General features: G+C 46.0%; 1 protein-coding gene across 1 annotated transcript in view; it reads left to right on the top strand.

Moving 5' to 3' along the window:
• Nucleotides 1–26994, top strand: part of GABBR2 (gamma-aminobutyric acid type B receptor subunit 2) — a 96322-nt gene that overhangs the window by 35411 nt on the left and 33917 nt on the right. The window contains exon 7 of the mRNA XM_019649556.1: nucleotides 8302–8424. Coding sequence (XP_019505101.1) covers nucleotides 8302–8424 — 123 coding nt within the window. The remainder of the gene's footprint in view (nucleotides 1–8301; nucleotides 8425–26994) is intronic.

Genomic DNA, 26994 nt, shown 5'->3' on the forward strand with positions numbered 1-26994 from the left:
CTGACTTATTTAACTTAGCATAATGTTCTCTAGTTCCATCCATATTGTTGCAAATGGTACTATGTCCTTCTATATAGCAGAGCAATACTCCATTGTGTAAATATACCATAGTTTCTTAACCCAGTCGTCTACCGATGGACATTTCGGTTGTTTCCAAGTCTTAGCTATTGTGAATAGTGCCACAATGAACATAGGGGTGCATATATTTTTTTCGAATTAATGCTTGGGTTTTTCTGGATAAATACCTAAGAGTGGAATTGCTGGATCATAAGGTAGTTCCATTTCCAGTTTTTTGAGATACATCCATGCTGATTTCCATAGTGGCTGTACCAGTCTACAGTCCCACCAACAGTGCACCAGGGTTCCCTTTTCCTCACAACCTCGCCAGCACTTGTTGTTTGTTGACTTATTGATGATAGCCATTCTGACTGGGGTAAGGTGGTATCTCATTGTGGTTTTTATTTGCATTTCCCTAACGCTAAGTGAGGTTGAACATTTTTTCATATGCCTGTTGGTCATCTGTATGTCCTCTTTAGAGAAATTCCTCTTCATATCCTCTGCCCATTTTTTAATTGGAAAACCTCTCTCTTGATTTGAGGTCAAGGAGAAACCATTCCCACCTCCTATCCTCTCACCTGGGGGTGGGTCTCATAACATCATGTCACCGTTTTCCAAAAATTCTCCTTGATTCAGCCTCACCAGCAACACCCCACCATATACACACACACTTTTTAAACCCCTGATGTGGGAATAACCTGTTTACAGACATCTCCTCTGCAAACCCTGCTTTGTGGTCTCATCCCACTTTGGAACATCATATCTTTTGTTTCAATTCTTCACCCCAAACTTGGGTTTGTCATCCAGTTTACCTGTGTTATGAGCCCTGACACCTGTGGCAGACAGCAAGCGTGCCTGAGGCAGCGGGGCCAGCAAGCAAAGCCGGAGAACGGGTTTCTACTCTCTGCTTCACCATTTACCTGCCGCGGGACTTCAGGCAACTCTCTTCATCTTTCAGGGCCTCTGTTCCCTTATCTGTAGAATGGGGACATATTGAAATGGCATTGTCTCGTGAGCTATGATTCTGCCTGGTGCCCAGTGGCACCTCTCACTCGTCAGCCTCACCACCGGTGTCTTTCCTGCCAGGGCCGCTTAAGGAGCTGCTCTCCAGGTTGGGGGCTGGGGTATCCGCCCTTCTCTGGCCCCTGCCCCACACTGGAATGCCTTAGGAAAATGCAGACTGCATTTAGAGGGCGGAGAGAGCCCTACACGGCCACCCACTGCCTGCGCCCACATGGAGGGCCCCTCCCCTTGCTGGGCCTCAGCAGCATTTGTGACAACTCCCTTCTGTCTGTAAGATGAGAAGCCTCGCCACCTGTCCTTTTTAGCCCCGGCTGCATGTTACAATCAAATGAGAGCCTTTGAAAACTATGAGAGGTAGCCCAGCCCAGGCCAGCTGAAACCATCTCTCTGGGGCTGGAGTTGAGCACCAGGAGTTTGGAGGCTTTTCCAGGTGACACTAATATGCAACCAGGGTGGACGGCCTCTGGTCTAGATCAAGGCTACACAGAGTGTGGGCTGGATCAGCAGCAGCGCCACCTGGGAGCTGGTTAAAAATGCAAATTCTCAGCGTCCCCTCTCCCCCAGTCCTAAGAATCAGGATCCTGAGTTGGAGCCCACAGGTGTATTTCTCACCAGCCCTTCCGGTGATATTGATGCAAGTCAAAGTGTGAGAGGCACCAAGGGACTCCTGGGGCCCTCACACTCTGGCTCTCGTTAGAGAGAGGCTCTGCCACTTACGGCAACTCCATCCTGGCTTTGAAGAATCAGTGTTAATTCCTTTGTGTCAATATGTGATTCATCCATATTGTGATTTGTAATAAAGAACCAGCCTTTCTGTTCTATTACTCATGTGATCGGTGAGCAAGTACACTCTGATTTTCTGGCAACAAGCAACAAAACATGTCAGGGAAGACTGTAGGAGTTCAGTTGTCTGAAAACTCCCCAGGGGGCGGAGCTGTGATGTGGCCACACCCCACTGCACTGCCTGAGCCCAGGGGCCCACTGCACCCCTGGGCCTCTGGGCAAGTCAGAGCTCAGGCAGGTGGTGGTCCCAGGGGTCCAGCGCAGGGGCTTGTCTGAGAAACTGCTGCAGGCTGAGTACAGATTTGGTCACCACTTTTGTCTGTTGTGAAAATGATTAAGGCCAGATGAACACACATTCCAGTATGAGAAACTTTTTGCTCTAGGCTTTCTAGTTATTCTAGGAGCAGGTTTGCAATACTGCATTTATCAGCCAAATTAGGGGAGGTTAAAGGCATAGAAGAGAAATTTATACCTTATGCCCATCAAAAACTCAAGCCTGAGACCCAGATTTTTTTGAAAGGGTTGTGGCAGTTGCAGGTCAAAATTGGGATTGAATTCTCCATGGTTCCAACCATTTACATAGCCAAGGTTGGTTTTTATTGTTGTGTTTTATTGTGTTTTTAAGTTTAGACTTTTTTTATTAGAGTGGACCCCTTAATTTTTTTTACTGACACAAATACTAGATTTATATAAATTTGTAAATGCAATCATACACTTTGTTTCATACAGTCTTTTTATCCTTTTCTTCTTTCCCTGACTCCCACCTCCTCTTCCCTTCACTCACAATGGCATGCCCGCCCCAAACGCACATACATAAACTTCACCCCATATGGTGACATTTTTAAAAACATTAAAGGAAAAGAAGCCTATTAAAGGATGTATTGACACGTGGTGACTTAATACTTCCAAATTCAGTGTTTTTATATCATGTGACAGGTTTTTGTTTTTTTTCTAAAGACCAATCATAAAATCTTGAATTGAGAAGCTTTATTATTTATTCTGCCTCTTACTGGGACCAAACTGAAATGTTGAGAGGAGAGCAGTAACTCAGAAATGAGATCTTCTACTCTGGGGCAGATGGTTGGTTGTTTTGTTTTGTTTTGTTTTGTTTTGTTTTGTTTTGTTTTGTTGGAAGACAAAGAAAGTTCACTACAAATATGACTTGATACTGTTGCGTACAGTGACATAGGGACATCCCCTCAGATCTTCATCTTGGCTCAGCTTCAGGAAAATGTCAGGAGAGGGCTTTCACCAAAGCATCAGTCATCTGAGTGATGGCAGGAAGGCAGGGCCACTGCATTGCACAACTTCAAAGGGCATCATGTAGTCTATTCCCCTGGAATGGTGTCCCTAGAACTAAGCAATGAGTTGGTCCTAGCTACAGGCCAGTCTGAATCAGTAAAAATACCTTTATTTTTAAGAAATAAAGAAATGCCCTTTTTGGTAAACCAGGGGTCAGCCAACTTTTTCTATAAAGAGCCAGATAGTAAATATGTTAGGCTTTGCAGGCCATACAGCCTCTGTTGCAACCACTCAACTCTTTTATTGTAAAATGAAGGCAATCATATACATAAATGAGTGGATATGGGTGTGTTCCAATAAAACTTTATTTACAAAAATAAGCAGTGGGCCAAATTCTCAGCTTACTGACCCCTGCTCTAAACAACAATGGGAAGTGACGTTTACTCATTATAGCTGGCCTCTGTTGAATAAGTAAACCAACCTCTGGTAATCTAATGTGGTTTGTGTAGTTATCATCCCCGTTTTGTAGATGAGGAAGCTGGCTCAGAGGGATTAGGAAATTTACCCAAGATCACACAGCTAGTTGTAATATTCAAACTCAAATCAGATTCTAGAACCTAGTGCTTCCTCATCCCTGGGAGCCTTCACCACCCTCTCTCACTCAGTGAGGATGGAGCCTCTGGGAGAGAACAGAGTGTGACAGCGTCAATATGTACTGATTTAACAGAGAGAAATTCATGCTTTTGAAGAGAAAGCTGACAAATGAGGAAGTCAGAGAAGCTAAGGCGAGACTGGAGAGTTGTCCATGCCCAAGGTGAGGATTCCCTGGTACTCACGCTTTGTAGGGTCGTGTCAGTGCTGGTTTTTAAATTTAAAATTTTAGATTTCTTTTTAAAAGACTATTTTTAAATCACCTCCCCTTGACCTAGTATTGTGTATATGCATGGGCATTTATTTCGTTATTCACAATTAGCCTCCCTCACTATCATGCATGATTTATGAGGGCAGTATATTTGTGATTTGTCCACTGTTACATCCCCAGGGCCTCAAACGAAACCTGACTCAGAGTAGGCACTCAATAAATGTTTCTGCAATTAATGAATGAAATGTAATTCACAACTACTTAGCCTAAACCCATTCAGTCATAAACACTGGTCAAGTGCCAGACTTTGGAAATGGTGCCAAAAAGAAATTAGACATGTCCTCTCCTCTTATTCTCAGAATCTTCTGACCATGTGTGATGATTAGTTGTGGGTCTAATAGAGCTGAGGAACAGTATCACATTTTGCCCCTAGATGTCACTGTTAGGCACATAAACAGAATCACTAATTGTCAAAACCCAAGTAACGGTAGCCAAACAGCGACCATTTGTTGAGCATCTTCCCTGTGCTAGACTCTGTAACTATGTGCTCTCCATACATCATCTCATTTTATTCTTACACCGACTCTGCAACTCAGTGCTCAAAAGTCCTAGTTTTAGAGGAGGAGATGAGCCTAGCAATGTTATACACCATGCCCAAGATCACATTCAATAAAAACTGGGATTAGAATGAAGTCTTCTAAGTCCAAAACCCGTTTTCTTTCCTTGGCACCATTTTTAAAGGTAATACATGAGCCTCCCTACTCCCTGCCTCCCCCTACTCCTTGCTGTTTTATAAATGACAAATGCAGAATGAGAGAGGAAATTTGCCCAGAGTCACACAGGTAGCAAAAGACAGAGCCAGGACTCCAATCCAGGTCCACATAATCCCACATCTTGTCTTTCTGCTGCCTCGTGCTACCTCAGACTTCATACTTGAGCCTTAAAATTGGACAGACTTTATCACATTTATGAAAAGGAAGCTCTGGTGCTCATCTTTTAAGGCCAGCTGTGCCACATGGGTGTCCTCCCATTCAGGCGGCGTGGGGAGAGGTGCTGCATCCACTCTGAAGGGAGGTCCCCCCGCCTGCTGGTGACTCACTGAGTGTGGCCCCACCCCGTTTCTCAGCCCTGTCCCTTCAGTGTGCCACTCCTTGTCCAGGATAGACTGTGCAATCCAAGGTCTTGTGTGCTGGAGTGGAAGGTATGCCACCCTCCTATATACCTCATGAGCTCTCAGAAAGAGGCCAGGGGGAAAAAAATGACACTGCTTAGCAAGTTCAAGGTCACTGCCTCCTGGAAGTGAGACTATGGGAAGAGTAGCCAGGAAAACTGTGGCAGAGAAGGTGGGATTTGGAGGTGCTGGCACTTATTAGTGGGGAAAGTTGGGGGAAAGGGAGAGAGCTGAGAAGCTGAGGGCAGATGGACAGGAGGATGCCCAGTGTTTGTGGCATTGGCACCCTCCTGTCCATCCTGCATCAGGCTTTTCGCTGCTTACCAGGACAACTGCCCTAGCTCCTAACTCATATCCTACCACAGGCTCCCACCTCGGGTCCACCCCTCAGTGCTGCAGAGAGCACCCCATCACGTCGATGCTTAAAGATGCTTAAACCTCCAGTGGCCCCTCATGAGGCCCCATTGTATGTCACACAAGCTCTCCCCCTCCAGCTGATCCTTTCTCCAGCCACACCCAACCCACCGCACCCACATAAAGCCTCTCACAGAACGAACAGGGCATTTCAGACAAGAGCCAGCACCTATGAAGGCCTGGAGGGTGAAACACACAACTCAGCCAGAGAGTAGGGAGGGGTTAAGTGCAGGTGTGTGTTTGGGGAGTGGTTGGGCCCCGCTTAAATGCCAAGCAACAGAGCTTGGCTGGATTTATCCTGTGGGTGACCAGGACTCACAGAAGACTCTTGAGCCAGGGGGTGATATGATATAGTCACTCCCCTCAGCTGCCATCCAGAAAGCTCGTTCAGCTCTATGATACTGCAGTGCTGCTTCCTCTGCCTGACGTCCCCTTCTTCCCAGCCCCCAGTAGCCTCCAGCGCCTCCTCTGTGAAGCTACTTCCTCTCCTCCAGCACCATCTTGTAATCATCCATGACAAGCCTGTCCCTCCTCCCAACCCTGGAGGGCAGAGCCCAGGTCTGTCCAAGTCTGCGTCTCCAGTACCCAAGCACAGGGCCTGGCACTGTGTGAGTGTTCAGGACGTGTTTTCTTAGATCATCATCCGTCGGCCAATGCTTATGGAGCACTTTTTCTATGCCAGGCTCAGGCGGGTGCTAAGAATAGGGCGATAAGCAAACACCAAGCTGCACAGAGCTCACAACATAGTAGAGATGACAGACATGAATCAAATTATCACACATAAAATATGAAGTGGCTCCTCATAGGGATGTCCAAGGAGATGGCTGTGACCTTAAACTCCAGTGAGATGTCCTTCAGCCTTGTAGCAGGCACAGAGAGAAGGTGTGGGGGCTGTCCAGTGGGGAGGGACAGGAACCTGCAGCAGGCGCTGCCTCCTAGGAAGTAAAACCTGAGCCCTGGACAGGAGGCAGTGACCTTGAACTTGCTCAACAGTGCCACTTTCTTCAGGCCTCTTCCTGAGAGCATATTCTTCCATTCCCCACACATTCCCCAAGAAGGTCTGAGAGCCAGCCCCTGCGCAAGGCACCAGGGCACAGAGTGGAGACGGGCTGGTCCCTGCCTCCATTCTGACAGGATCACGGCTGCAACATATGCCCTGCATAGGGCATGCCTGGATTCACAGAGGAGAAGCTGCCCAGGCTCAATCTTGAAATGAAGGGAGGAGGATGCCAGCAGAAAGGTTGGGAAAAGAGCTTCCAGGGGTCAGGCTCAGTGTGGCTCAAACAGCCCTGGGTGAGCATCAGGCAGACGGGCCCCCTCCAGTCTGTCCTCCAAGTCCTAAGCTCCTTGGGCATTTTTCCCGTGTGCCCCAATTTCTTCTCAAGGCTGGCAGAGAGTTACTTCATTCCCATAGGGCAAGTGCTAACCTGGGCTTCTGCAAAGCATCAGCAGTTCACTGGATGCGCCTGGAAACCTCAAAGAGGAGGCTTAGCCAGCGCCCCGTCCCCAGGTGAAGCAGCTTTGGTGGATTGGATCTCTTTGGCCATGACTCAGAAATCCTTTCTTCCTGTTCGTTTCATAGTTCAGCCACAGAGAGGCCCCTGGAGTTTCTGTTTCTCCTTTAAAAGTGGCTTTAATCATTAAAAGCCAGACCTGGTGATATTTCCTAAGCTTCTGCCCCAGTTTGTTTATTTTTCTATCGTCTTTTCCAGAACTACTTCATCACATTCACTTTAATTTGGGGGAAGGGGGCACATAAACATGCAATGAGTGAAATACAAGTTAGCTTTGGCACTGACAGTGTTTGTCCCCAGGCCAATCCCCATCAAACGGACAGAAAGCGGGGTGGGAATTTCACAGTGTAATAAAAATATCTCAGGCTGCAGAGAGGGCTAGAAGTTCTATTTCTTCTTTTATATTACTTCACCTCAATCCAATCCATCAAACTACCTGCAGCATGGCAGGCCCTGCTAGGTACTGAGGATGCACAAATAAATAAAAAAGGCTCCTCTTCTATCAGGGGCTTCCCAGTTTACTGAGGAGGGCAGATGTGTATACACCTCAACATAACGCCTGGCGAGTGCTGCAAATACTGGAGGGTATGGACTCTGGAGACAGGAGGAACTTGATCCAAATCTGGGCTTCACCTCTTAGAGCAGTATTACACTGAGCAAATTACTTAGCCTCAGTTCCTTCATCTGTAAAATGGGAATAATAATAATATGTCTTTATATAGGTGATGATGTATATAAAGAGGCAGGGAGTGTTTGTTAAATGTTAGCTATTCTTTTTGTCGTTAATATTACTACTCCTGGTAATTAAGTATGTGGACGGTGCTATAGGAGTAATTTGTTCTGCTGTGGGCATGAGAGGGGACTTCATGGAGGAGGGGACAATGAATCTGGGTCTTTAAGAATGATTAGGAGTTTGCCAGATAGAATAAAGTGTTTCAGACAAAAGAACCAGCCCCTACAAAAGCGTGAGGGGTACAAAGCACAGCAAGGCCCCAGGCTAGCCGTTGTCAGACTTCACTAAGTGCACCAGTGTGGATGGGGAGTGGTCTGTCAAGCTCAGGAAAGGCCTTGAATGCCAAGCAAAGGAGCTTGGCTGGGTTTATCCTGTGTGTGGTGAAGAGTCTCTGGAGATTCTGAAACGGGAGTGATGGTCACTCCCCTAACCCGGCCACTCAGCTTCCGTCTGGGGGAACCTCTCTCATGTCCACTCTCTTCTGCCCTTGCCTTCTCTGCAGATCATCAAGGACCAGAAACTGCTTGTGATTGTGGGGGGCATGTTGCTGATTGACCTGTGTATCCTGATTTGCTGGCAGGCTGTGGACCCCCTGAGAAGGACGGTGGAGAGGTACAGCATGGAGGTAAGCGCCAGGCACCAGCAGGAGGGAGACCTGCAGGATGCTGCTTCTGAAACCCGAAGACAGTGAGGCAGCCCATCTCCCCCACTGGCCAAGGTGCACTTCTTGAGAACAAATCAGGGTAGTCACAGGGAAGTCACCACAGGTCCACATGGGCCCTGATGCTCTATCTGCCCAGAAATTACGTTGCATTTCTATTCTCTTCTTTAAAATAAGTTCCCTAACAAGTGCTACTGGGGAATAAGCAAACTGATAGCTCCTTCCAGTTACTGTATGATTTTCAAAGTGATGAACAATAGATTTCTTTTCACACATTTGATATCAGAAATTGTTGTTAAAATAAAGGCGCTTCCATCAAAGTCCTGTTAAATGCATATTGCATTTGGCCCTGCCCTTCACTGAACGATCTTCCTAGAACACTTCCCGATTAGGGAAGTTCAAGATTAGGGGAGTTGTACGTTTGTTGGCTTTTCTCTCAGGATAGTTAAACAGCCCTTTGTCGAAGACAGCTGGCTGAACGGGGTGCGCTGTGTGCTATGATTTCCCTACGGCATAGCGAATCCTATTGAGAAAACTGGAATTTTCTCTAGTTCTTCTGCTGCATTATTAGAGAACTCTTTTTGTGGATTATAGTGTGAATTCTTAAACTAAACCGGAAATGGTAATTTTGTGCATTGGGGATAGAGATTTTTATCCTTCTGGGCAAGAAGGTTTTCTAGAAATAAGATGCCCAGCCTCCTTTGTCTGGAAACAGACAGAGGGTTTCCTTGGCCCCAGCAATCGGAGCGTGGCTGACGTGGCCGTTTCTGACGGCATGGATTTAGGAGGGAGATTTAGGGCTGCGTGCCTCCATATCGTGGCCTTAAGTGTACATCCTGGGAGGAAGCAAACCCTACAGAGCCACTGGCTGTGCCCATGGGTCAGGGGGCAGCCGAGGTCACTTGGGAAGACGGGCTCTTTCCAGAAGGGAGGTGACTCCTGGTCACCATTCATCTGCACAGCTGGCAAAAGAGCAGTTCAGCCATCCACTCCATCCCAAGGGAATTCCACACCTACCCCCAGGACTTGGAAACCCAGACAGGATATCAACTGGAGGAAGAGCTGCCATTGACTAAATGGGACCCCAGGCAGGGAGAGCCTGGGGTGATGATAATAATGGTAATAATGATGGTGATGATAGCCGGCTTTGTGTGTAAATTCACTGAAATCCTCACGCTAACTCTATGGAATAGGTGCGATCCTTCACCCATTTTAATCATGAGGAAACAGAAGCCCAGAGAGGTTATGTAACTTACCCAAGGTTACCCGGCAGGTCAGTGGCAACACCACCAACTACCCTCTCACCCACTCCCCTACCCTGTCTTTCAATGCTTTGCAGGTTTTAGGGGTTTTCATCGGCCTTTGGTCATTGATCAAAGATCTGTGAAGTGGGTAGGACAGGGCGGTGTTTCCATATACTACAGATAAGGATTAAAATTAGAATAATGGGCAGACTGAGGGCCCAGGATATAGAGAGGGAAGAGGGCCAGTCAGACAGAGCCCATGGGAAGCTGCGGAGTTGGGGTGGGTGGACAGCAACCAGACCCAGCTGGCTTCATGTTGAGCCCAAGGGCAGCCAGGAGACCAGGCGCTGCTGCCTCCACTCAAGGTTAAGGTGGGGGCCCAGTATTCATGGGGGGGGTCCCCAGGCTCCGCTGTGGTGGTGAGAGGCTGCAAGGCTGGAGTCAGCCTGAGTCAGCAGGCTCTGGAAATAGATCCAGGAAGCCTGTCCCCCCCTGGACCATTTAAAGATCGGCCTTGTGCAGTATGATTCATATAAGAGATGGTTTACTATCTCATCCGTCTTACCTTTCTCTCTTCCTTTCTGTAATAAGTACTGCTGCTGTTGAAGTTCTGTGCATAGAACCCTAGTCCATGCCAGACATTCCAGGGCAATGGTTCTCAACCTGAGGAGCCGCAGGGTGACGTGGAAGTGCCTCTCTGTGTAGATGAGGAAACTGAGACTAGGAAGGGGGAGGGTCCTGCCCTGGGGCATCTAGACTTTCCACTGCGTGGCTGGAGGAAAGCCAGCTCTGGCTCTCCACCCAAATGCCCTGTCACTGTGTTTCCCTCCAGTTATCTGCTGAGATTTCTCTCTGAACCTTTTCTGGCCTGTCTTCTTTTCTTCCTCTTATTTTAGGGTTGCCCTGTCACTCTGTTGCCATGGTAGCAGAACCCTTTGATTTGTCAACCCACAGGCCTGTCGGTTTATTGTCGTTTTTCCACCAAACACCACTAAGCTGTCAGTTGATTTCTGTCAGACCCTCCTCTGTCAGACACAGCGTGATGGTTGAACAGCGTGCTCAAGGGATGAGGTGTCCTAAATTCTCCTCAAGGGGCTGTTTTTCTCCAGGTCTTCCAGCAAGAGAGAAAGTCTGCACTTGGGGGAGAGGTGATCAAAGATCTTTGTGGTCTGTTCCCTCTTCCCCTACCTACCACAGGTAACGTGAGTTTGCTCGAGACATGCTGAACACCTCAGGGTCCCAGTCACAGGCCTTGCTGTGGGTTTCTCTTTCAAGCCTTTGACCATCCTTCCCCCCTTACAGAACCTCTTCTCTGACAAGTAAATGAACTTCAGTACCAGGCCCCTGAGTTACCTCTATGGGGGTGTGTCCCTGAGTTTCCTGCTCTTCCCTGCTCCCAGCGTCCTGAACTTTCCTCTGTCAGGACTTAACACACTGTTCGTCTGTCCTGCGTGCATCCCTGACCCGCCCCACCCCGCTGGACCACCAGCTTCCCCAGGACAGGGCCACACCTGAGCAGTCTCCCCATGCCCAGCCCAGCCCCCCCCACACACATACATCCTCCACTGGGTGATAGAGGCGAGCACAGCACCCAGGGCTTTGGATCTCATGGCTCCCAGGCTATGGGTGGTGGGGGGACAGATAGTAAAAACGCAGCTAAATAAGCATGATTACTTTAGATCACATAAATTCTAAAAAATAAATAGGATGAAGAGTTTGAGAACAACAGGAAGGACCTGTGGAGGTAATTCTCCCAGTGAGAGTACCTGTAAGTGTTTGGGAAATTAAAATCAGACTCTGAAGTCCTACTGGAGGCATCCCGGTGCCACTTCCTCATTCATTTTTTGTAATGAATATTTATAGCATTTGTTATGTGCCAGGTATATTTTCTGCCAGTCTAGAGCTTGTCTTTTCATTCTCTTAACATTGTTTTCTGCAGAGTAGAGATTTTTTATTTTAATGAAGTACCACCTTATCAGTTCTTTCTTTCATGGATCATGCTTTTTTGGTGTTGCATCCAAAAACTCATTGCCAAACTCAAGGTCACCTAGATTTTCTCCTATTATCTTCTAGAAGTTTTATAGCTTTGCATTTTACATTTAGGCCTATGATCCATTTTGAGTTAATTTTTGTGGAAGGTGCAAGGTCAGTGTCTAGATTAATTTTTATGCATGTCTGGTGGTTCAGGCACCATTTGTCAAAAATACTACCTTTCTCCATTAAATTGCCGTTGTGTCTTTGTGATAGATCAGTTGACTATATTTTTATAGGTCTATTTCTGGGCTCTATCTTGTTCCGTTGATCTATTTGCCTGTTCTTTCACTCATACCACACTGCCTTGAATTACTACAGTTTGATAATAAGTCTTTTATTATGAAAATAAAAAGTAACATTCTTTTATTTACAGACACACCCTTCTATATCAATTATTTAGTCTCTAAAAATTGATAAAAGTTATGTATATACAATGTATCTTTAGTGAAACAGTTCTAATAATATAAAGTTGAACATTTGTGAGCTTCTGATATTGGTCTGGTTTTCTTTAGTTTATAAAAGGAACTGATTATGACCTTTTCTGTTCTCCAACTTTTTTTCTACTTAATAACTCTATTTTGAAGAACTGCCAGCTTTATCTAGGCAGTGCTTCTCAGATTTTAGTGTATGTCAGCCCCATAGGGATCTTGTTAAAAATGCAGATTCTGGTCCAGTTGTTTTATAATAAGTCTTGAAATCAAATAGTGTCAGTTCTCTTACTTTGTTCTTCTTCAATATTGTGTTAGCTAAAATAAAATTAAAAAAAAATATTGTGTTAGCTATTCTGGGTCTTTTGCCGCTGCATATAAACTTTAGAACCAGTTTGTTGATATCCACAAAGTAACTTGCTTTTGGTTTGAGATTGCATTGAATCTCACTAGACCAAGTTAGGAAGAACTGACATCGTAATAATATTGAGTCTTTCTACCCATGACCATGGAGTACCTCTCCATTTATATAGATCTATTTTGATTTCTTTCAGCAGAGTTTTGTAGATTTCGTCATGTAGATCTTGTACATATTTTGTTAAATTTATACCTAAGTATTTAATTTTGGCTTTGGTGCTAATGTAAATGGTACTGTGTTTTTAAGTTCAGATTCCAATTGCTCATTTCTGGTATATAGGAAAGCAATTGATTTTTGTATTAAGCTAGTGCTCTACAACCTTGTTATAATTGCATATTAGTTCTAGGAGGTTTTTTGTTATTGTTGATTCTTTGGAACTTTCTACATAGATAATCATGTTATCTGCAAACAGACTATTTTATTTCTTCCTTCCCAATCTGTATATGTTTTATTTCTTGTCTTGTCTTATTTTTGTATTAGCTAGTACTCCCAGTACACTGTTGAATAGGAGTGGTGAGAAGGGCATCCTTGCCTTGTTCCCAATTTTAGGCAAAGCATCTAGTTTTTCATTATTAAGTATGATGTTAATGTATCATTTTTTTATATAGAGTTAAAATATATATGTATATATTTGGGGAGGTGACAGGAAGTGCAAATGATGCAGGTAGAGCCTGGTTCATCAGGGAACTTGTGTGCTAAGCAGAGGAGTTAAAACTTCAAAATTAAAGATTATTAATCAGAGAAGTAACATGATTAGATTTGCCTTGGCTTCAGGGTGAGAACAGATAGAGGGGCGAGGCTGGAGACCCAGAGATGGTTTTTGCAATAATCCAGGAAGGAGCTGATGGCGACATACAGCAGGGCAGTTGCAGCAGGAACAGAAAGAAGTAGGTGGACTTGAGAGATATTAAGGAAGCAGACATGACAAGATTTGATGATTGATTGACCCTAAGGGATGGGGACAGGGAGGTAGCAAGGGCAATGCCCAAATCGCTGACTGGGTGGGGGATGGCGGATGTCTTCACTGAGGCGGGGTGCAGAATGGGGAGGGGGCTTGGGAGGGAATGTGAGGGGTTCATTTCTGAGCAGATGGGCTTGGAAGATTGGATGCAAGGCCCCAGAGCACAAGGGAGCATTGTCCAGTAGATAGAGACTTAGGGGGAGGGGCGACTAACACATTGAGGATGAGAGCTGAGAGAATGGCCACCCAGAGAGTGGTACAATGAAAAGTGAAGATGTCCTGACTGGAGCCCAAGGAATCATTAAGTGGAGATGGGAACAGGAGGAAAAGCCAGGGAAGGGGACTTTAAAGGGGTGGTCAGAAAGGAAAGGGGTAGCCAGGAGAGAGAGCCATCCATGCACAGGGGCACAGGAGAGAGCTGTCCATGCACAGGGGAAATTTGAGGAAGGAAGGAAGTCTCCAGAACAAATGCCCCAGACCAAGGCGAGGACTGACAGGTGCCCCTTCCCCGTGCCCTGGCCCCATGCACAGTGCTCCTTCGTTGCATCTCAGCGCTTCCTCCCTCTGCTTTATAGAGTCTGATGGGCTGTTTCTGCATTTCAGGTATATTAATAGCAGATGTGGATAAATCTGCCAAGTATGTTAAAAATGTTTTCAAATATAATTTGTATTCTTGGGAACAAAGGGGAAAAAACTCTCCTTTGTTGAATACCTGACTCTGCTAGTGGCAATGGTGAGTAGGTGTTGGACATTACAGGTCTGGAGTTCAGGGAGAGGTGCGGGCTGAAGATGGGAACTTGGATGCAGTCAGGGTCTAGATGACATTGAAAGCCACGGATGAGAGTACTGGTGGGCAGGGGCATACAGACGGAGAAGAGGAGCAGATCAAGGACAGACCCTCAATCATGCCAATGTTTGGAGACTGGGGAGGTAGAAGGGAAAGAGCCTGTAAGAAGCAGCCACAGAGATAGGAAGAAAATCAGATGAGTCTGGTGTCTAGGAGACCAAATGAAGACAGTGTTTCAAGGAAGAAGTTTTGATAAAGTGTGTCAAATGCTGTTTTTAGACCAAGGAAGATGAAAACCAAGAATTGACACTGCCTATGTGTGTGCATACACACACGCACACCCCCATATGGGATTTTTTTTTTAACGAAAATAATTTGAAATAATTCCCCCAAAAGTAAAAGCAGTGCATACTGATATTGTGAAGACAGCCTGTGAATCTAGGTGGAAGGGTGGTTTATTTGTTTTTCCAAGCCTTCATTCTATACCAGGCCACCACCTACGCCCCCACTTGACCAGTCTGAAAATGTTTTCAAACAGAGAGAAAGTGGCGAATAACACATAAGGTCGTTGAACGTTGAACACCCAGGAGAGCCACAGGGCAGCCCCTGAGGCGGCACCCCGAGAACACCTGGACTCCCTGAAGCCTTCCCCCACCTGCTTCCCAGGCAGGTTGCAGCAGGAGATGGAAGTATGTGCCATGCAATCACCCACAGGAGCCATGTGTGTGGCGTGCACTTACAGAAATGGTAGAAGGCTGTCAAGCAGCCTACATCAAGAACTCCCTGTACTCTGGGCTCTGGGGCTTTCTGGCCGTTTGGGCAACAACCAGGTTAAGGGCAGTTTGGGACCGAGGCGTATTTCAAACTTCCCTCCCCATCCCATGCCTGTACCGTCCTTTTTATGGAAGCAAATGGGGGATTTGGAAGTCATGGACTACATACACTTGGCTTTGAAACTGGTGGCTTATTCCAGCGATGTTTCTATGGAAACAGATGTTGGAAGAGGCAATACATAGAGTTTTAAATAAGTTTAACTCTTAAATAAGTTTACCTCCCTCTATCGTTGCTCTAAAAAAAAAAATCCAATTCTAAAGCAGACACTTTCTGAAAACATCTGGTCTCTTCATAAAGCTTGTCCAAATCTCATCTCCCACTATTCATTTTGAAATAAAGAGATATCAGAATAGCCAGGGTGAGGTAAGTACTAAGGGTCCAGGCAGCTCTGTGGGCTGCTCACAGGCAGCCTGGCGTCCCGAAGGCTTCGATGCTAAAGGTCACATTGCAAATGATGGGCCATCACTGACAGCCCTGGACAATGGAACAGGTCTTTGTAATTCATAGTCATCCGTGCGGTCATGGATGGCTGGTGAGATGCCAACCAAGTCCCAGGCAGGGTATAGTACTCAGCAAGGACCTCGGGTGGGTCTGTTAGCTGAGGACCGCCCCATTTAGCCTGACTCACTCCTCTCAGGAAAGGGCTGCACCATCTGAAGCTCTGAGCATGTCATTCTCCTGTTTAAAATCTTCCCCATCAGCTAGAGAAGCCCACACTCGGTGTTTCAGGAGGCCCTCAATGATCTGGCCCCATTTCCCTCCCCAATCTCATCTCTCAGCCCCATTCCTCACTCCTTGTGCTCAGCTACCCTGAGCTGTTGGCACTTCAAAGCATCACGCTCTCCCTTACTCCATGCCTTTGCACATGCTGTCTCCTCTACCCAGAACACCCTCCTTCTCACACCAGTATGCCATCTTCATGTGCAAAATTCTTCCTTGACCTTCAAGAGACAGCTCAGAAGCATCTTCTCCAGGAGCCTTTAGACCAGCAGGCTGCCTTGGATGCCTCTGTCGAGGCCCCCACCTCACCCTGTTTGCCCCCCTCATCTGGTCACAACATTACTAATTATCTGTCTGTGCACCTGGCCCCTCCTAGTCCATGACCTCCTTAGAGGCCAAGGCCATCTGTGTGTCCCCCGCACCCACTGGCAGGTCCTGGCTCTGAGTAAGTGCTTGGTAAATATTTATTGAATAAATTGTTCCCTTCACCTGGGAACTTTCTCCCCATGCCTCCATATGTCCAACTTCAGCCCATCTGTCTGGGCCCATTAAGCCAGCTTCTCCAAGAAATGTCTTTGCCGAGTTGAGATTTAATTTAATATTACACCCTCACCTTTTATCGAGGGCCCGCTTATGGGGCTAACGCTGCCAATTGAAGAATGATTCAGCATCTTCTTTATAAAGGACTGTTGTTCAGTTTGTGACTTGGTGTCCCTGAGATAAAGATCCACAGGAAGATCCTAGTGGAGTGGAGCACCAGGAAATGGGCTGTGCTCTCCCGTGACCTTGTGTCTACTTCCTTCCTTCCATCAGGCAATCAGGCAGTAGTGACAGAATAAGCCATTCTGTGTTCTTTTTAACCTTGGCTGTCAGAGTGCTGGAGCCAAATTCAACACCGGGCAGTGACCATCTTATCTCAGATTCCTCAGATTATCTCTGCTATTGATTGTCTTTTTTTTTTTTTCTTAAAGATTTTATTGGGGAGTTGGGGGATGGGAACAGCGCTGGGGAATCTGGGGAAGGGGAACAGACAAGTTGCTGTCGTTTTGTTCTTCAGTCTAGTTGTGGAGGATGTTGCTTCACTGGCCCAAGTTGGCACCATCATTGCGCTCTTCCCGGGCGAGGCAGATCAGTCGCCAGCCTCTGGACGGCTGCTCACGGTGGCTGCTGGCTGCTGGCTACACACGGTAGCCCATGGCAACCCACTGCAGCAGGGGACTGAAGCCTACGCCGTCGCCAGCGACCCACGGCAGCCCAGCTCCAGGTTGAGCTGTTGTTCAGCATCTTAGCTGTAGAGGGCAGTGTCACTGGCCCTCGTATGTGGGATCTGAACCGGGGCCCTCTGGCATCCCAAGCCAGCTCTTAACCCATGCACCACTCGGCCGGCCCTGATTGTCTTTATTTTTTTAACTGTCCTACATGTTTAGGCTTTTACTGTGTACTGCCTCAGGCCCTTTGGGAGAGGGGGCAAGATGTAAATTCCAGGTTATGTTATTAAAATGAGAACACTAGGTGAGATTTAATTACAACAATACACCAGAGAGGCATTGTAAGGCTGTCCGTAGACATTTCCCTCTGGCACGGGTCCTGGCTCAGCCCTGGCTGCGGTCAGCATTGTGGGCCCCACATACGGAGAGAAGGGCTCCACTAGCCACAGCGTGTTTCGGGAGCACCTCCTGTCAGAGGCATCTTAGATACGTGAGTGATTGCAGCTTATTTCATGTTCCTCATTGGCGTCCCTTGTGCCTTCAGGAGGCACCTGGACTCCAGAGGCCCCACAGGACACCAAAGAAAAGACACAGCGCCACCATGCGCACCAGAGGACAGCCCTGAGCTGGGAAACTCTGGCCTCTATCGGTCCAGTGCTCTCCAGGGGGTGGCTGTTTACTAGAAATTCTCACGTGCCATGGAGAAGAACAGCTGGAAAATTGTGTGTGATACTGGCATCTTCTGACCACTGTGTGTCTAGGCAAAGCCATTCCAATTCTTGAGCAAATACAGCCTTTAAATTTTTATGCTTTTTCCACACATTCATGTCAGCAGAAAATCGGGCTATCATACCCACAGAGACTTTCCCTCTTTTTTTGTGGGAGAATTCCAACCAATCTACCTCTTTGTAAAGGGCGTGTAATCCAAGAGTTCTTCATTATGGGGCCCATCGTGTGCTGCGCTCAGGCTCCCTTAAGGATTACAGTCTGATGGACAAGATTAGACACACACAGAGTGGACTGTCACCAACAGCATCTTCTCCATGACACGTGCCTCCAGACACTTGGTTTTCAGGTTGAGTCACTGTACTGAGACACTAGTATGAACTGGGATTGAGTTTTGATTTAATGTCCTGAAGAGGGTAAAAAAGTGAAAAAGAATATGTATTAGTCAGGGTCTGCTAGGTTTTGCTGCAGTAACAACAAAAAAAGAACTCAGTGGATTAAAGCAGTAAAGGTTCTTTATTCATCATAATACTTGTCCAGGGAGGGTCAACTGTAGCTTGCCCCCATAGCATCCTAACTCCAGGACACAGCTGCGGGGGCACCTTCTGGGGCAGTTTTTGTGACAAAGGGAAAGAATGCATGGCAAAGTGTGCACTGACTTTTAAAACTTCCACTCCGAAGTGTCTCACATCACTTCCACTCATATTTCGTTGACCAGAACATGTTAACTGTCCATGCCTGAGTCAGAGGGACAGGGAAGAACAGTCCTACTATGTGCCCAGGTGAGGGAGAGAAGCAGGTATTGATGTCCAGCTATTCCTATCTCTGTCACAAACGCCACCCCATCATTAGAAAGTGAGCTTCATGGGAACATGGGAGAAGGGAGGGTTATACTTTATTCACTGCTGTATCCCAGCACCTGGAAAAGCACCTGGCATATAGTACACACTCAACAAATAATATTAGCTGAAGACTTGAACGAATCCAGCCTTAGAGCAATCTTATTAGATCAATGGACATTCTCTAAGAAGTTCTGCACTAGTCCTGCAGACTCTACTGCCAAATCCTATCTTAATCCATTACTTCTGTCAATCTCCACTGCTACTACTGAGGTCCAAAGCACCACCATCTCTCATTATCTGGCATCCAGAGGGGGTGCTTTGAGCCAAAGCTACAGTTGGCATACAATGGATGAGAGCTATGATAAGGATAAACAAGAACCGTGATTGTTTAAGCCAGTGAGTTGTTTATTGTTGTTGTTACCAGAACTTTCTATGCAGACTCCCGGCTCCCACTCATTGCCCCTCCCAAGCCATTCTCACATGGCAGACAGAGGGATCCTTTTTGTTTTTTTGAGATATAATTCATGTAGCATAAAATTCACTGTTTTAAAATGTACAACACCATGGTTTTTAGTACATTCATAAGGTTTTGCAACCATTCACACTATCTAATTTCATAAAATTTTCATCACTCTGAAAAGAAACCCTGTTTCTTTTACCCATCAACCCTCGTTTCCCCGTTCCTCCAGCCCCTGGTAACCACAAATCTATTTTATGTCTCTATGGACTTGCCTACTCTTGATATTTCATATCAATAGAATCGGGCAATATGTGGCTTTTTGTGTGTGGCTCCTTTCACTTATCATAATGTTTTTAAGGTTCCTCCGTGTTGCAGCATGTATCAGTACTTCATTCCCTTTTGAGGCTGAATAAAATTCCTTTGTATTGATATACCACATTTTGTTGGTCCATTCATCAGTTAATGGATATGTGGGTTATTTCCACTTTTTGAATAATGCTCTGTGAGCATTCGTGTACAAGTTTTTGTGTGAACATATGTTTTTCATTCTCTTGGATATATATATGGGCGTAGAACTGCAAGGTCATATATAGTAACTCTGTTTAACATTTTTAGGAACTGCTAAATGCCACAATGGCTGAACCATTTTGCATTCCCACCTTTTGCAATGTGTGAGGGTTCCAATATCTCCACATTGTTGCCACTTGTTACTTCTCTACCTTTTTGATGATAGCCATCCTGTCGGGTGTGAAGTGGTGTCTCATTGTGGTTGTGATGAGAATGACTATCAGATGACTAATGATGTTGAGCATCTTTTCATGTACTTATTGGCCATTTGTATATCTTCTTTGGAGAAGTGTCTATTCAAGTCCTTTGCCCATTCTTAATTGAATTATTTGTCTGTTTGTTGTTGAGTTGTAAGAGTTCTTTATATGTTCTGGATGCTAGGCCCTTGTCAGATATATGATTTGCAAATATTTTCTTTCATTCTGTGAGTGATCTTTTCACTTTTTCAATAGTATCCCATGACATACAAAACAAATTTCATTTTCATGAAATCCAATTTATCTTTTTTTTCTTTGGTTGTTTGTGCTTTAGGGATCATAGCTAAGTGACCATTACCTGATCCAAGGTTATGAAGATTTAGTACACATATGTTTTGTTCTGAGTTTTATAATACTAGATCTTATATTTAGGTGTTTGATATATTTTGAGTTAATTTCTGTATCTGGTGGGCAGTAGTAGTACAAATTAATACTTTTGCATGTGGCTATCTAGTTGTCCAAGCACCATTCTTTCCTGACTGAATACTCTTCTAACCCCTATTGAAAATCAACTGACCGTTGATGTATGATTTATTTCTGGCCTCCCAGTTCTATTCCATCAATTCCTATGTCTCTCCTTATGCCGACATCTTGATGATAACTGTAGCTTAGGGTAAGCTTTCAAATTGGGAAGTGTGAGTCCTCCAACTTAGTTCTTTTTCAAGTTATCCAGGTTCCCTTCTGGTTATCCAGGGTCCCTTGAGATTCCATATAAATTATAGGATCAGTTTTTTCGTGTCTCCAAAAAAGGCATTGGGATTTTCACAGGGGTTCATTGAATTTGCAGATCAATTTGGGGAGTATTGCCATATTAACAATATTACCAAGTCTTAAATGGCCTTCAGCATTCTGTCTCATCTCATCCTGTTTCTCCATCACATCATTTATCCCGCATGCTCTCATCTATTTTCTGGTTTCCTCCACTAGAATGTGAGCTCCATGAAACAGGGGCCTTATCTGTCTTGCTCAGTGCTCTATCCCCATTGCTTAGCATATGGTCTGTCAGGCACATAGTAGGTGCTCAATGTATGTTGTTTGAATGGACAAGTGAATGATGAGCAAAGGATTGTATGCATACATGAATAAAAAAATGGATGAATGAATGAATGAGTGAGTGAACAAATAAGCTTCCATGGCATGACTCTTTTCAGCATTGGCAACCTCTGACCAGGTGAGGTAGTTGTTCAGCAGCTGGCTTAAATTATTAGGTGAATATGTTGATACTGAAAAGAAAAGTAAGTAATATTTTAAAGGTGGAGAAGAAGATTTTTCAATGATTTTAAAAATAGGCTAGATTTGTGGCTCTCAATCCTGGCTGCGTCACCCAGAAGAGATCTTTTTTAAAATGCTGGTACTCAGGACACACACACACACACACACACACACACACACACACACACACATTCTGATTTAATTGGTTTAGAAAGAGGCCTGTACATTGGGATTTTTTAGAGGTTACCATGGGTCCTCATATGCAGCCAGGGTTGAATCTTTCTGCACCAGATCCTCACCAATCTCTAGATAGGGCCTGGGGCTGCACTTTGGATACCAAAGTTAGAAGCAGACTCAGGACAATACATTTAAGGCTAAAAGGTAAGAGAAGAAAAGCCTGAATCCAAGAAACCTGAAGTCCAGATGGTCCCCTACCAATGCTCCCCCCAACACCCAGCTGGAGAACATGATGGTGACAAAGGACATGCAGACTCAGGGAGAGGGCTACCTGGGAAGGTTCACGTGTGCGGACCCCACAAAGTTGAATGAGCCCCTCCAGTCTCATGATTTTCTGAAAATCCTTAAGTCATCATTTGAACAATTGTTTCTTCAGTGGAAGACAGAGAGGAAAGACTAGGAAAGAAGGAAAAGCTACGAGGTTTCTATCTCTGCAGCATTTCTCATTGCCGTGGAGAGGCAGAGGGTGAGCACATTCCTGACCAGAACTTTAGGCAGGTTAGCACCACTGCCCTGCAGTTGCAGGAAGCCACCAACCACAGAAACCACAAGGGGCAAGGGAACTGCAGTGTCCGCGCACCTCAGCACCCACAGTGACTCTGAAAGGGAACAGGCAGCCACGTGGTAGGATGTTCATTATTTTCTGCTATTGGAGTTTCTCCCTAAAGCGACAGTGGATTAAACTGCAAATACATTTTGACCTTGACATAGGGTGGAACCCTTAACATGACCCAAAGATGCTCAGTTCAGTTCGGAAGACACTAACACAACCTGTGGGCCCCTCCTAAGAGCTCAGGGGACAGGAACATCATCTCTGGGCCTGCCCACTTCTCAGTGCCCAGCTCACCCAATCCCCTGCCCTTCTCCAAACTGTAGCCCTAACCCCAGGTCTATTCCACTTGGGTACAGCCACTCAACAGTTGGCAAACACATACAGTAATAAGAATGCCTCACATTTCTGTCGCATGCACAGTTTACAAAGCACCTTGACATCCGCATTTTAGAGAGGAGGAAACTGAGGCTGGAGAGGTGAATCGACAGGCCTGAGATGACCTTGCTACCCATTGGAATTGTGCCCAGCCCGGGCCATGTGGTATTAGATGACTGGGGATCGATTTGGCTGGGATTGGTTTATTGGCTTGTTCATACTTCCTGCTTCTTTCAGCATCAATCCTGTGTTTTACTTGGTTTTGTTTTAAAGAAACATTTTCTTCATTGATTCTTTCAAAATTATTAGCATCCATTGAGCATAGTGTTCCCTTATAAATGTTTAAACCTCTTTCACATCCGTGATTATCTGGTTGATGTTTTATAAGCGTGAAGCACTGCTGAGCAGATGTTCAAACCCAGCAAATTTCGATCTGAGAGTATTGTCTCCCAGTCCAGCCTCACCCTCGGTAGCAGGTCTGCTCAGCCTTCATCCAGGATTCCAACGAGGCTGCCTTCTCTTGGTAATAACAATAGCAACAATAATGGTAGCAACAGCTTTTGTTGCATGCATACTCTGTTCTAGACCTTGTTCCAAGTGCTTTACGTTGTCAACTCAATCCTTACAACAATCCCATGCAATAGTTACCATCATTATCCCCAGCCTATAGATAAGGAAACTGAGGCACAGAGGGGTTAAGTAACATGCCCACAGTCACACAGCAAGTGAGAATGTAGCATTTAGCCCACAGTGGTCATGCAATGGACTCTGGAGTTAGGCTTAACTTCAGATGCCAGGTCAGCCACTGACTATGTGAATTTAGGTAAGTGTGGTGAGTTGAATTGTGAACCCCCTCCCAAAAACAGATATGTCCACATCCTTACCCCTGGAACCTGTGACTATAACCTTATGTAGAAAAAGGGTCTTTGCAGATGTAATTAAATTAAAGCTCTTAACACATTGTGGATGGTGGTGATTGGAGTGATGCAGCCACAGGCCTAGGGGTGCCTGGAGCCACCAGAAGCTGGAAGAAGCACAGGGTTCTCCCTTGAGCCTTCTGAGGGAGCACAGCCCTGTGACATCTTGATTTCAGACTTCTGGCTTCCAGAACTATGCAAAAATAAATGTCCCTTGTTTCAAGCCACCCAGTTTGTGGAAATTTGTTACAGCAAGCCTAGGAAACTAATATAGTGAGTGACGTCACTTCTGAGGGCGACTGTTTCTTCATCTATAATATGGATCTAGATGTTACCACCTCATAGGGCTTTGGGGAGGATTAGAAGGAACAGTGCCCGTAGAGGACTTACCCTGCGCCCAGCGTGTCAGGAGCGCTCGGCGAAGGTTAGCAATTATATGGAGTATCGTTTACTAGCTGGCTCTTGGCCGCACTGCCCCCTGAGCCCTCTCAGAGCTAGCCACGCATCTCTCCATCTTCCTGCGTCTGACTCCTTGTCACTGGTCCCCCTGAGCCCAGCCCAGCATCGTCCTGGCTCAGGAATCTCAGAGGAATGGAATCTGACTCCCAGACGCAGGCTGCAGACCCTGCTCCTCTGAGCCGTCGTCACCTGAGCTGCCAGAGCGAGACCATGAACATCCACACATGGCGTTTTAATATTTCACCCAAGAAGTCATTTTCTTACATGAGCCAGACACAGAAGGCTCAGAGAATTAAATCGAGAAAGGTAACTCCGGGCTGAAGTGATTTCTGCCAATGGTTGTGGAGGATTTTCCTGTGTCCGCTCATCTCTTTCTTTCTTATCTGCGTCTTACAGCAGACAGGAAGCCAGCTGACGAGAGATTGCATGTTCATACCAATTATTAAAAATATATGGCAGGCTCCTGGAAATGCATTCACATGCCAAGAAAATGGAATGCACTCACCACCAATCTAGGCTCCTGCGCTGTGGACTTTGGAAGAAGAATGGGTTAACCATAAACACTACAATCCAAGGTTTTGATCCCTATTCTGCCACGTCCTAGCTCTGTGACCTTAGGGGAGTGACTCACCCTGTCTGAGTCCTAGTGCCCATAAGGAAAAACCTATTCCTTCCTCATAGGCTTAATATGAGCATTAACTGGGATAACAAGTTCAAGTTCCGAGCACTAAGCTTGACACACAGTTCAATCATTGTGACTTTTTTCCCACTCCCTGACTCAGAACTTCCTGACTCCATGCAGATATTAACGTAACTACCTGGCCGGCCTCCCAGGGAGGTCTTGAGGAGCCAAGTTGCTGCATGTGAGGTAGATCTACACCTTCCAGTGCACTTCACGACTCCCCTCATTACTCCTCACAATCACCCTGAGCAGAGGGAGTTCTGTTCCCATTTTACAGGTGAGCACGTGGGGACCAGAGGCTGTAAGCCAGGCCAGCTGCTCCCCAAAGCTGTGCTCCTTCCATGCTCCATGCTGGCTCGCCAATGAGACAATCGGTGGGAAATGGCTTCCTAAATAGCAGAGCTCTACCCCAGCATGAGGCCTGTTACTGTTATTATCTCAAGCACCTGTCTGTGGTCTGCTATCCTAACTGCCTTTTTGTCCACCTTTCTTGTCCTCACTTCCCCCTTCTAGCATAAGCCAGTTGCATGGGTCTCCTCTGGCCCGTTCCAAGGCGGTCCCTAAACTTACACATTTGGTCAAACTGCATCCATGCGTGCAGATGCCCCCTCCCCATGTCTTCTCATGCATCTACCCACCCTGCTGCACCCACACACCTGCACTCCCACACCCAGGAGGCTCTCAGCACCACTTGCCCTCTGTTATGAAGAAGCCCCCGTGGAGCTCAGCTGTACCATGAGGCCGCTAGAGAGACAGGGACCATTTCATTCACTTGCCAAACCCACATTTGCTGGGCACCCACTCTGCCGGGTGCTGGGGCCACAGCAATGAGGGAAGCACCACCCCTGCTCTCAGGGCTCTCCCAGCCCAGGGGGACAGATATGTTCATTGCAATGTCAGTGCAGGTGGTAAGTGCTGGAATAGTCCAGCCCCCACCCTATGGGACTCACAGAGGAGGTAGCTAGTCCTTCTGCCTTGAGAAATATTTCACAGAAAGGTGGGGGTGGGGGAGATTTTTTTCCCCAAGTCTTGAAAGAACCAGTAGGATTTCGATAAAGAAAACAGGAGCTGTGTGAAACAGCCTGGAAGTTCCTCAAAAAGTTAAACAGAGTTACCATATGACCCAGCAAATCCACACCTCGGTATACACTCCAGAGGAAAGGAAATGTCTACATGAATGCTCATCGCAGCACTATTCACGATAGCCAAAAAACTGAAAACAACCCAAACACCTATCAACTGATGAGCGGACACACAAAATGTGGTATATCAGGACAACAGAATAACATTCATCCATAAAGAGGAAATGAAGTTCCAATACATGCCACAGCATGGATGGACCCTGAAAACACTATGTTCAGTGAAAGAAGCCAGACACGAAAAGGCCACATATTGTATGATTCCGTCTATGTGAAATATCCGGAGTAGGCAAATCCATAGAGACAGAAAGTAGGCTGGGGGCTGGGAAAGGGGTTTCTTTCTGGAGTGATGAAAATTATGTGGAATTAGTATTGATTGTTGAACAACATTGTAAATACACTAAAACACTGTATAGTTCAAAATGGTTAAAATGATGAATTTTGTTATGTGACTTTTATCTCAATTCAAAACAAAAACAACAGAAAAGGGTACCTGAGGCCGTTCCAGGCTAGGGGCATCCAAAGCAAGGGTAGGAGGTGGGAGCAGTGCTCTTGGGGACCAGCGAGTGTCCCGTGCAACTGGAGCGTAATGTGTTGTGCTTTTCCACTGTTGCTTTCCAGCTTTAAAAGGATAAAGGATTGTTAGCCCTAATCCCTACAGTATTCATTAGGATGTTTTTGGTTGCAAGGGACTCAAACTGGAGTGCCTGGGAGGGGGAATGTATTGGCATCCTGGAAAGGTCCGGAGGAAATGTGGACTTCAGGCACAGTGTGATGGGGGTTTAGTTCCATTTCTCTGCAAGTCTTTTGTTTCTGTGTTCTTCCACATGTGACCCATGTCATCATACTAGCTTCCCACATTGGAAAGAAAAATGCATTTCATCTAAAAAGACCTTAGAGGGTTTCTTGGACAACATAGAATTTTAGCCAAGCTTTAAATAATGGGCAAAGCCTCAAGGAGAAGATATTGGAGGCAGTGGCATTCCAGGCAGATGAAAATCCTTGAGCCAGAAAGGGTAGGGTATGTCTGGGGAAATGGGCAAGAATCAGCTGAGCCTGGCTGCCTGTGGGTAGAAAGTAGGTTCAGGGCTGCAGGGAGGAGCTTGGACTCGAACATGGAGGCAGCCGGGAGCCATTAAAGGAATTGCAGCAGCCAAACAACATAATGAGCTCTTTTATCGAAGTTCACTGTGGTTATCAGCTAATGTTATGGAGTTATTGTTACTTTTCTTAGGTATGATAATACTGTGGTTATGTGGGAGTATGTACTCATTCATGCTGAAGTGTCATGGAACCTGAGATTTCTTTTCAAATTATTTGGGGGTGGGGAAATGTGTGTGTGTGTGTGTGTGTGTGTGTGTGTGTGTAGGAGAGAGAGAGAGAGAGAGAGAGAGAGAGAGAGAGAGAGAGAAGGGAGCGCAGATTTGGCAAAACGTTCGCAATTGGAGGAGAGTACTCAAGTGTTCATTGTGCT

Source organism: Hipposideros armiger, unplaced genomic scaffold, assembly GCF_001890085.2.
Source record: "Hipposideros armiger isolate ML-2016 unplaced genomic scaffold, ASM189008v1 scaffold_133, whole genome shotgun sequence".
Classification (NCBI taxonomy): domain Eukaryota; kingdom Metazoa; phylum Chordata; class Mammalia; order Chiroptera; family Hipposideridae; genus Hipposideros; species Hipposideros armiger.